The sequence below is a fragment of the Impatiens glandulifera genome, unplaced genomic scaffold, assembly GCF_907164915.1.
Source record: "Impatiens glandulifera unplaced genomic scaffold, dImpGla2.1, whole genome shotgun sequence".
NCBI lineage: Eukaryota > Viridiplantae > Streptophyta > Magnoliopsida > Ericales > Balsaminaceae > Impatiens > Impatiens glandulifera.
This window is the reverse complement of record NW_025919666.1, coordinates 9,822-21,053: the sequence shown is the minus strand read 5'-3', so window position 1 is coordinate 21,053 and position 11,232 is coordinate 9,822. Positions and strand designations below refer to the sequence as shown.

The window sequence follows — 11,232 nt, the reverse complement described above, 5'->3', positions numbered from 1 at the left end:
TTAACATTTGAAAACAATATTTGTTTCAAAATTAAATTTAATTAGACATGTTTGAGTGGCATGCAAATATTGGGATGGGCTTATTATTCTTATTCGTAGTATTTATTTAGGTGTATCATTTGAAAAAAAATCTAATGAAAATCAAACAAAGTTTCTTTCAACAAAATGGGGGCTTCGTTATGCGAAATAAATGCTCATTGTGTCATGTATTGTCTTTTACAGAAATTTGCAAGATATTTACCGCCCATGAGTTAGAGGTAGCAACCGAATTATACAACAAAACTAATATCCTCGGAAAAGACGGTTTTGACACTGTTTATAAAAAAGTTCTTCCAAATAAAATAGTTTTTGTTGTCAAGGTATCAAAAAACGTGCAAAAAGGCCACGCTGAACAATTCATCCCCGATGAGAAGAAGGGTCAAGTCGAAGAATTCATAAACGAGGTCATTATTTTATCGCAAGTCAATCACCGACACATAGTCAAACTAATGGATGTTGTTTAGAGACAGAAGTGCCCTTATTAGTTTACGAGTAAATCTCAAACGTAACTTTACACGATCACATACATCATAAAAATGATAAGACCAGTTCTCACCTCATGTCTTCTTGGGAAACTCGTTTGAGAATAACCTCGGAAATCGCTAATGCTATATCCTATCTACATTCGTCGGCTTCCATTTCCATCATTCATAGAATATAAATTATGAAAACATCATCTTTGATGAAAATTATACCATTAATGTCTTTGATTTTGGTGCATCAAGATTGGTATCCATTAATACAATGGTTTTATCGATAGTGGTGCAAGACATTCTCATATACCTAAACCCCGAGTACTTGCAATCAAGTCAATTGATTGATAAGAGCGATGAGTATAGTTTTGGTGTAATTATAGCATAATTACTCACCAGTAGGATCGTCCTTCGGCTTGATTGCGATGATTTGAAGGATAAGAATTTAGCAACATATTTTGTCTCTGCATTGAAAGATAACATATTGGCTAAAATTTTAGAAGACAACATACTCAAACAAAAAGCTTTGATCGGATCAAGGAAGTAGCCAATATAACAAAGATGTGTTTGATGGTGAGGGGAGAGGATCGTCCTTCAATGAAAGAGGTGGCAATGGAGCTTGAAGGCTTGAAATTAACAAGAAACACCCTTGTATAGAAGACAACAATGGGAGACCGTATGTTTGATTGACACGTTAGAAACATCAAACTCATCCGCATTTGGGGAGACAAGTTCATTCGCATTTGGGGAGACAAACGACCGACATAAAGATGGACTAACATGATACACAAGAATAAATAGGGAGTATCCAACAAGTCCGTGAAGGTAATTCAGGTTCTTAATTGTTAGAATTTGTCTCAGTTTGAAGTGCACAATGTTTAGCAGATGTCGTTTTTAATTAAAAAAACATGTGTTAAATATTATATGCACTTGGAACTTAGACAAATTCTAACAACTAATAGTTTAGATTACTTCTCTATACTTATTGGATACCCTATTTATTCTTGTGTATCATGGTATCACATCTCTATGTCGGTCGCTTGTCTCCCTAAATGCGAATTAACTAGTTTCCCCAAATGCGAATGAGTTTAATGTTTCCAACGTGTCAATCAAACATACGGTCTCCCTAGTGTTGTCTTCCATGCAAGGGTGTTTTCCTATTAATTTCAAGCCTCTGAGCTCTATTACCACCTCTTTCATTGAAGGACGACCATCTCTCCTCACCATCAAACACATCTTTGTTATATTGGCTACTTTTTTGACCCAGTCGAAGCTTTCTTGCTTGAGTATGCTATCTTCTAAAATTTCAGCCAATCGGTTATTTTTCAACGTAGAGAGAAAATAAGTTGTTAAATTCTTATCCTTCAAATCATCGTAATCAAAATGAATGACACTCTTATTGGTGAGTAATTCTGCTAGAATTACACCAAAACTATACACATCGCTCTTGTTAGTCAATTACTTGTTTACTAGTACTCGGGGTCTATGTATCTGAGAGTGTCTTTTACCACTGTCGATAAAATCGTTCTATCAATGTATACCAATCTCGATGCACCAAAAGCATAGACTTTTGCTGCATAATTTTCATCAAAGAGGATGTTTACAAACTTTATATCTCCATGAATGATGGGAATGGAAGCCGGCGAATGTAGATAGGATATATCATTGACAATTTCCAAGGCTATTCTCAAACGAGTTTCCCAATAAAACATGAGGTGAGAAGTGGTCTTATCATTTTTAGGATGTATGTGATCGTGTAAAGTTACGTTTAAAATTTACTCGTAAACTAATAAGGACACTTCGGTCTCCAAACAACATTTATTAGTTTAACCATGTGTCGGTGATTGACTTGTGATAAAATAATGACCTCGTTTATAAATTCTTCGACTTGACCCTTCTTCTCGTCGGGATGAATTGTTCAGTGTGGCCTTTTGCTTATTTTTCAACACCTTGACAACAACAATTATTTTATTTGTAAGAATTCCTTTATAAACGGTGCTAAAATTGCCTTCTCCGAGGATATTAGGTTTGTTGTATAGTTCAGTCCTACCTCTAACTCATGGACGGTAAATATCTTTGTAGTTTCTGTGAAGACGACCTTTGACTCGATGAGAGTTGATTTCACATAATGAAGCCCCCGTTTTGTTGAAAGAAACTTTGTCTAAGTTTCATTAGATTTTTATTTTTTTTACCAAATGATGCACCCAAATAAACACCATGAATAAGAATATTATGCCAATCCCAGGACATATATGTCACTCAAATATGTCTAATTAAATTTAATTTTCATACAAACATTGTTTTCAAATGTTAATTATAAGTTACCGAGAACAATTATAGCCACCAATCCTACATTTCCTGACATTGCCATGATATCCCCATGAGCATTGATGACTCCCTTAATTAATCTTTGGGTTGTTGCATTCGTTAATATCAGCACCATAACAAGAACGTTATAATAGGGTTAATCATAAAAAAGTAAATTAATTGAGGTTTCGTGGGTATAATTAATTAGTACTGTACGAGTGTTTTTCGTTTCGCTTCTCCTTTTAGCATATGCCTTTTGAATTGACATATGTCTTTTGAATTTGCCCGTACATGTTTTAAATCGATACACTCGTGGATGTATCGATCTAATTGACTTTAGAGTCGCCACTTTAGTTTACTTCCTAAAAAAACTAAAGAAAACAACCAGAGATTCGTTTTAAGAGTTCGGTGTTTGGTTACGTATTAAGAAAGGGCATACGACGCTATGTCATATATGTCTATCTTTACAGACAGTCTCTACTCCTAAGTAATTGGCCAGTTGATGTTTGAAGGATTGTTACATTTTTGTTCTGAGTTCAGAACTCTTTTTGCTTGTATGAGAAAATCTTAATCATTTTGCATAGGGACTAATCCTATTCATGAGGTATTTTACAAGGATATAACAATAAAAAGCATGTAACACGATTTTCGAGAGAGAACAAATGAGCGTAAGGGATGAAAATGAGAATTCAAATCAAGGATTGAAAGTTTATTCTTTTGAACAAAGGAGAGAAGAGAATGAACTAATCCAAGGTCCAAGTTTTCCCCTTTTAAAATTTTAAAATTAAAGAAAACTCCGAGTACAACACGTTTAAACGAGTCATTTTCAAAAATAATTCTCAAGATTCCCAAAACTTCACATAATACTAAAGAAATCGAGTTTGGAATTTTCAGAGTTATAGAACTCCGAATATGACACTTCAAGGATAAACATTTTTCCAAACGGGTCCCAAAAATTCAAAAAAAAAATAATGTTTCAAGGAAATAATAATTTTTTAATTTTTGGGAAATTTTGAAAGTGATTTGGATCTTTGAATCCTCATTTTAAAGTTGTTTGTTAAAGCGGGAAAACAAACATGATCTTAAATTTATTTATTTATTGATTTTTTAAAGTTTTAAATTAAAATAAAAGGAAAAGAAAACCCAGGGGCCTAATTGAAAGGAGGGAAGGAGTTCATGGACTACTTTAATTTCGAATTAATAAATTAATTCGAAATTAAAGTTTTTAGGTTATTTTAAAAATAAAAGAGGCACAGGGACTTCTTCGCAACTTCGACAGAAATTGGAGGAAATGAATATAACAGAATTAGAAAGAAAAAAAGTCTTCCAGCTCTCCGCCCGTCTCAGGCGACTCCTTCGAGGATGACGATTTCCGGCAACAACAACCTCTCAAGCAATGCGTCGCCTGAGTGCCCAATACGACGCATCTCCACGAAGTTGTTCATCTTCATCGCCGCCTATCCGATTCCTCAACCACCGAAGAACAGAATCAAGATTATTTCCCCAAATCTCAGGGTATTCGAATTTTCAAATAATTTACTTACAAACAAATTTTATACATTATCTATATAATTAATTAAAATTTTTATTTATTTTATTTATTATTCTTGTTAATAAAATATATATATATATATATATGTGAATTTTAAGATGGAGAAAATTGTAGTTTAAATTGACAGTGTTATTAATAAGTATTGATATGATGTTATATGTGAAACCGGTAGAGTAAGTGTCAATTTATGTATTTGGTAGGGTAAAGAACTCTTACACTTACCTTCAAAGTCGCTCCGATGTTTGGGATGCCTCAGCCTAAAAAAATGTGATTTTTGATTGCTAAAAAAAATGATGTGATTTTTGATTGCTATAAAAAATGATACTAAATAAGTTTTTGTGAGGTTTGAATTCATGACAAAATGATAATTTTATGTTTTCTTCCCAAACCACTAGGTAAAACCTATTTATGTTTAAAAAATTATAAAAATTTATTCTTTATTTTATTTAATGGGCTGCTCGGGAGGTGGACTGCCTTAGCCGGGGGCTTGTTGAGCTTACTCTAGGGCCGACCCTGCTTACATTTGTTTTTTTTAATTTACAATTTATCTTCTTTATGAGCATCAAAATCATTTGTGAAAACAAAAAAGTCATTTCAACGTTGGATAAAAGTCATTACTTTATGTTCAATTAGTATTAAAACTTTTTGTAATTCAACTTTGCACAAAAGTTAATGTTTTACGTTCAGCTAGCGACTACTTCTAGTAGAGTGGAAAAATTATTCTAAGTATTTTAGCTAGAACAGTTTGAAAAGATAAATAAGAATATTAGACAAAGAAAATGAGGTAAAATACATGTCTATCAATTTTAAATTTTGATATTCTTAACTTTTTCAATAAAATAATATAAATTTTATGTAGGTGATTATAATTTTTTTTTTATCAATTTTACTATTATCTTCTAACGTGATTTTCTCTTTATTTTACTATATTTTTGTTTTTTTAATGTGAATTTGATAAATAAGAAATGAATATTATAAATGCATTCAAAATGAGATAAAATATATATTTATGCATTATAAATTCTGACATATTTACTTTCTTTAATAAAATAATCTAGATTTAATTTATATGTATTTTTTTATTTTATTATAATTATTTTATTATGTGATTTTTTTTCTATTTTACTATTAGTTTTTATTATATAATATTTATCAATTTAACTGAATATTTATTAAATGTTTTTTTTGAAATATGTAATATTTATTATTAATTTTAAATTGAAATGATGTCTTTTAAATTTATAATATAAAATATCTATTGTTTAATTTATTTGAGTCTGTTAGTATAATTGTTACCTTGATTAAAAAAATCTTACCTAATATAATTCATATATCGTCTTATCAAAATCGGATTTTCTTTTTATACCAACTTCATACTTGGATATTGCCATTTTAATTCTTATCATTGTTGTTAGAGTCGTGTTGTTGGAGCTTGCGAGTTTGAATCTGTGAATCATGATTACTGCTTTAAGAAAGTTAATTTTCTAAAATTGAGAAGAAACCAAACTTAATTTAGAAGAAACAAAACCAGGATATTCCCATTCTAATTGGTTACAGTTTACGAGTTTCTAATTTTTTACTTTCTCTCCTATGTTAAAAAATATATGATACAAAGTTATTAATAAGTTAACATTGCTGTTGTTTTATTATTTTATTAACTCTCTTTTATGTAACATTATTTGTAATTAATATTGTTTCAAGATGATAATAAAATTATTTTTTTAAATTAATAAAAAAAAAGTAAAATCTGATTTCATTTAATTTCTTTAGTCAAAAAAATGGACTTTTTAATAAACTTGTAGATCATAGTATACAAAAAAAAAAAAAAAAAAAAAAAAAAAAAAAAAAAAAAAAAAAAAAAAAAAAGTGATCAATTTTTGTACCACATATTTTATTTTTGAAAAAAAAAATAAGATAACTATAAACAGATTAAAAAAACAGTAACTATCAAAATTGAATACATTATCATGTATTTAGTTTGATGTAAAAACATTGAACAAAATCTTTTGAAGTTTTCTCTACAATGTTTAAAAAATTTATTATTTGTTAAAAAAAGAAATAAAATTTAATTTAATTAAAATTATGCTTTCCACAATCTGTGTTTATAATACTAAAACTGTGTTTTTTCCTCTTAACACTAGAAAATTAGCATCATCCCTAACAAGTAACAAGCAGACCTCTTGATTAAAGTTTAGCAATCCTCTATTTACTTGAGTCTTAAGCTACTTTAATGAGTCAATATTTATTGTTAATATGATAAACTGGATATTTGAATTCTTCAATGATGCTAACTTATCTTTTCCTGAACATTAAGTAAATTAGAGATTAATTAGCATATCCATTTGATACAAGTACAAGAAGCAAAGAGCTAAGGGGAAGGGAAAATGACCAAAGGATCCAATCTTAGCAATGAAATAAAATAAAATGGGCAACTTTGTTTGCTTCTCTTCCAATCCATTGCGGTTTGCAAGTAAGGCTTCTTTGGATGTAGTCGCGGAAACACAAAAATGCACTTTTTTCAGTCAACTATCACAACAACCGCGTATAGGGAAACAAACAAGGCAAATGAACAATGAATAATACCAACACCCGAATTCAATTCAACACTTTTCACGGTCCTGCAAGGGGAGCACACCTGCGAACGGCATCTGCGACAGTGAGAAACATGTTCTCCTCCCCAATCAACTCTACAAATTTTGACAAATGCAGCTTCTCTGTCACAACAGGTCCAGGATTTGCTACAGCAAGCTGTTGTTTTTGTTTCAATTCAACACAAACAAACAATCAATCATAAGTGTATGTAACCACTCTTGTCATTTGAATTATCTTAATGGGTTAGCTTGATTGATAGTATAGTGTTATTTGGAAATAAACTTGGTTTTAGAAGAAAAAAATACATTGTTTGATGTAAAAATTAGGTTTTTTGAGGTAATTTGATATTTTGGTTGATGATTTGAAAGATGAAGAGATTGATTGAATAAAGGGTTATTTTTGGATTCATCAAACTAAGGCCCTAATTACCTTGATTTCTTTTTTATGCAGAGACTGGTGTAACGCTTCCAATCCGTGAATGCCACTAGTATCTATGTCGGTAACAGCTACAACAAAACAAAACAAAACAAAACAAACATCAATTCCCGAAACAAAAATGTTTTCTTTAGGGTATAACGCAAAGAACAGCAGCAGCTCTTACGCGACATCTCGATTATCACATATTGAATTCTCTGGTCCTTATCTTTAATCAGTTCTTCCTCCTCAGTTAGCCACCTCAAAGTCCTAGAAAAAATTATTAACTCCCAATGTTTATATTATGAGATAAGAAAACAAACAAAAAACAATACTACCCGAATATACCTCTCACGGATATAGTTAGCATTTGAAAAATAGATCCCGGAATCAACCCTAACAATCAACAGCCCCGGAATCCTAGATGCATCTGGATACTGCAATACATTTCTGTATACCGAAGTTCTCGGAATATTCCCCAGCAAAGCAATCCGAGGCCTAGTCACTTGTAAAAGAATTTTCGCAAACGATATGCATACCTGTAGATAGATTTTACTGCATATTAAAATTCGCACTTCAAACAAACAAACAAAAAACATTTGATCAAAAACTTACAGAAATTAAGAGGCCAATCTCAACAGAAATGAAGACGACACCAAAGAAAGCTCCCATGCAGGCAAGGAAGTCGAACTTATCGATTTTCCAAATAAGTTTAATTGCATCGATGTCTATTAATCCAAGCACGGCATTAATAATGATGGACGCTAGAATTGCGTTCGGGGTGTACTTAAAAAGAGGTGTTATCACTTCCAAAGTCAACATAACCACCATCGACATCACAATATTCGACACTGCTGTATGGCATCCCGCGTAGTAATTCACAGCCGATCTCGAAAACGATCCTGCCAAACGAAATTAAAAAGAAAAGATCAATTGAAATGTGACGAATAAGTAGAATATTATTTTAGTTTTATTAATGATCGATCTTATATCCTCAGATAATAATACCTGTTGTCACGTAGCAAGATGACATCGAGCCGATGATGTTCATGGTTCCTAACGCTACCATTTCTTTGTTCCCATCAATATGGTAGTCCTTCATTGCTGCAAATGTTCTAGCAATCGAAACAGCTTCCTATAAACCAACCACACTAACAAATTTGTCAAGAACACTATACATCTTTCAACCAACAATAGACAACGCTTCAGAAAGAAATTTACCGTAAGTGCGATCAACCCTGCAATAACACCAATCCTGAAACCCACAAATAAATGTTTGCCAGAGAAGAAGATTTTCTGGACAGATGAAGGATTGATGCCCTGTGGGATATGACCCACCTAACAAAAGATGACAGCTAGTTACTAATAGTTTTCCTTTTGTTGGTTAATAATTGCATTCAATTTAGAGATTACTCACAATTTGGACACCTTTCTTATCCGCACGAAAACCATAAACACAAGCTGTCGATATGATAACTGAAATCAAAGGGGCAATTGCCGGAACCCAAAAGAGTTTCTTGTTCTTCTTTCCCTGAATAACCACCGCACCACCATGAGAAAAAGGAAAAAAAAAAACAGATAAAGCTTACTAAAAAGAAAGAAACCAAATCTTACAATGAACTTGGCGAGAAGAAGAAAAGCCAAGAACGATACACCTATTAGTATCGTCTCCCAATTCCACTGCCAAGAATAATTCAAAAAAATCAAAACTATCATTAGAACCGGCTCAATATTTGTTTCAAATATAAAGACAAAAAATCTTACCCCATGATGAGCATTATGAAATACTGATTTCAGGACATGAACTATATCCGTCTTTTTTGTAAAAACCTTTATACCAAAAAGACCTTTCAGCTGTTGGAGTGCAATAGTAATTGCAGCTCCTGCCATGAAGCCAACAATGGCAGCATGAGAAAGAAAGTCAATCAAGAAACCCAACCTGGATTCAGAAGGAAAAAAAAAAAGATTTCAAAAAGGGTTTGGTTTGGTTCAATAAGAAGAGCTTACCTAAAGAAACCAAGTGTTGCTTGGGTGATTCCCGCAAAGAATGTAGCTGTAAATGCAAGACTAAGGTAGTTGGCTTTGTCTTTAACTGGATCAATCTCCTTTTGCAGCAAGGTTCCAAGAAGTAGAGACACAACAGCAACTGGACCAATGGCAATATCTCTTGAGCTTCCCATGAATGCATAAACCAAAGGAGGAACAAAACTGCTATCTGCAACCACCATCAACCGATTTTTTTTGTAAGAATCTCTCTAAATCTCATATATAATCTTAGATCATCTGTTTCTGAAATTTCTTACAAAGGCCATATTGCACAGGAAGGTTTGCAAGCTTTGCATATCCAATATCCTGAGAAAAAAAATATAATAATTCAGATTAAACAGACATTTTTTGCAGAAATAACAAACAGTGCATTTTTAAGCAACATCGTACCTGAGGAATACAAAGACTTGCAATGGTAAGTCCAGCTATGAAATCGCCTTTGAACTTGGTGAGATTGTAACCCCTTGCCCAATCTAGAAAAGGGAAAACAGATCTCAAGCCAAGAACAAACTTTCTCGAAGTTGATACATCCTTGAAAGAACGCAAAGGATCATCCGGGAAAAATGTTTCCTTGACAGTGGACTTGAATTCAGTAAAGAGACCTTGCTTTGGAGGCTCTTTGACTTTGTAAGAGTACGGAATTACCCCTGGCTCATCCCTGATTTGCTCGTCATTCCTTCCATTAACCATCTTCAAAGTAAACAAGAATGGCCACCTTTACCACCCCTAACAAAAACAAGAGAATAAAACAAATGAATGCATAGTTTTGGCAGTTAATGAGTAATGAAATGAAGTTAGCTGAAGAAATACCAGAAAATGGAAAAGAAACTTTAGAAAAATGCTTAAAGATACAGAAATCTGAAGGCATGCTTATATAGAAATCCAAAAAGTCAACTTGAATAAACAAATGTGCAAAAAAAAAAGAATCAAGCCTCCATCCTGTTCTAAATTCTATTTCATACCTTATCCAAGAATTAAACTATATATATATATATATATATATATATATATATATATTAGGGTTCCTATAAGTTATTAAGATCAATAAAAATTAACTTCCAGCTGCAATGTTGACTTTGCTTGCCTCTTCTACGCCCTTTGCAGAATCTGAGAGGTACAATTGTGTAAACAACACATGACATCGATCGACACCTTTAATATGTTATGTATGAAAATGAAACAATCCTACATGCATTAATTAGCCTTTGATATCACTTACATCATATCAGATTAGACCTTCAATATGATGTTAACTGAAAGACTTACCTGTTTATACATTTTCTATATAGTTGAGGAACAAAATACTCATTGATAGTAAAAAAACCCTTTCAGTTTTTAAAATCTGTTCTACAAAATGAAAGGCGGATTAGTTTCAAAAGATAAATTTCCATATTTAAAAAGAAGTGAGAATGTTTTCATTGATGCAAAGCCAACGCGAAAGTTGCATTAACCATGTGGAAAAATCAGACCATAACACTACAAGTCATGACATCTTTTGTATGAGTTAAGTTTTCATATTTATACTCAGCCAAATACGTACTCAAGCATACAAATAAGCAAGAAAAATCCACGGGGCAAGAAAAAACAATATGAGAAAGACATGACAAACATCATTCTTCCCTCAATTCCCACTAAGAACGTTCTGATTTTAAGGAGATGCATGACTCTGGGGTAATGTTAGCCACCTCGGTAATAAACCCGGGTCATAAAAAACATCCTTCTTCCCTTTTTCATGAAAAACCTTAATCTTCTCAAATGAGGCAAATGTGAATTCCTAATGAATGTTTTTCTTGCTTGCAAATCAAGAAA

The 11,232-nt window shown here is 32.2% G+C and overlaps 1 protein-coding gene across 1 annotated transcript; it reads right to left on the bottom strand.

The window, feature by feature from the left end:
• Nucleotides 1-6,682: 6,682 nt before the first annotated feature.
• LOC124918314 (sulfate transporter 1.3-like) lies at nucleotides 6,683-10,128 on the bottom strand. Its single transcript, XM_047458504.1, has 13 exons — nucleotides 9,814-10,128; nucleotides 9,681-9,729; nucleotides 9,385-9,592; nucleotides 9,142-9,316; nucleotides 8,992-9,057; nucleotides 8,795-8,908; nucleotides 8,599-8,715; nucleotides 8,386-8,512; nucleotides 7,993-8,279; nucleotides 7,726-7,916; nucleotides 7,565-7,647; nucleotides 7,393-7,469; nucleotides 6,683-7,119 (listed from the first exon to the last, which is right to left on the bottom strand). Exons 1-13 carry the CDS (start codon nucleotides 10,111-10,113, stop codon nucleotides 6,982-6,984), a joined length of 1,932 nt encoding a protein of 643 aa, XP_047314460.1. The 5' UTR covers nucleotides 10,114-10,128; the 3' UTR covers nucleotides 6,683-6,981.
• Between the last annotated feature and the right edge of the window lie 1,104 nt (nucleotides 10,129-11,232).

What these genes read in the sequence shown, in the direction of transcription:
- LOC124918314 (XM_047458504.1), bottom strand. Translation starts at nt 10,113, where the DNA reads ATGGTTAATGGAAGGAATGACGAGCAAATCAGGGATGAGCCAGGGGTA. An exon ending in CAAGTCTTTGTATTCCTCAG is followed by an intron (nt 9,730 to 9,813) that starts GTACGATGTTGC and finishes TTTTTTTCTCAG; the next exon opens with GATATTGGATATGCAAAGCT. An exon ending in TGTGATAATCGAGATGTCGC is followed by an intron (nt 7,470 to 7,564) that starts GTAAGAGCTGCT and finishes GTTTTGTTGTAG; the next exon opens with CTGTTACCGACATAGATACT.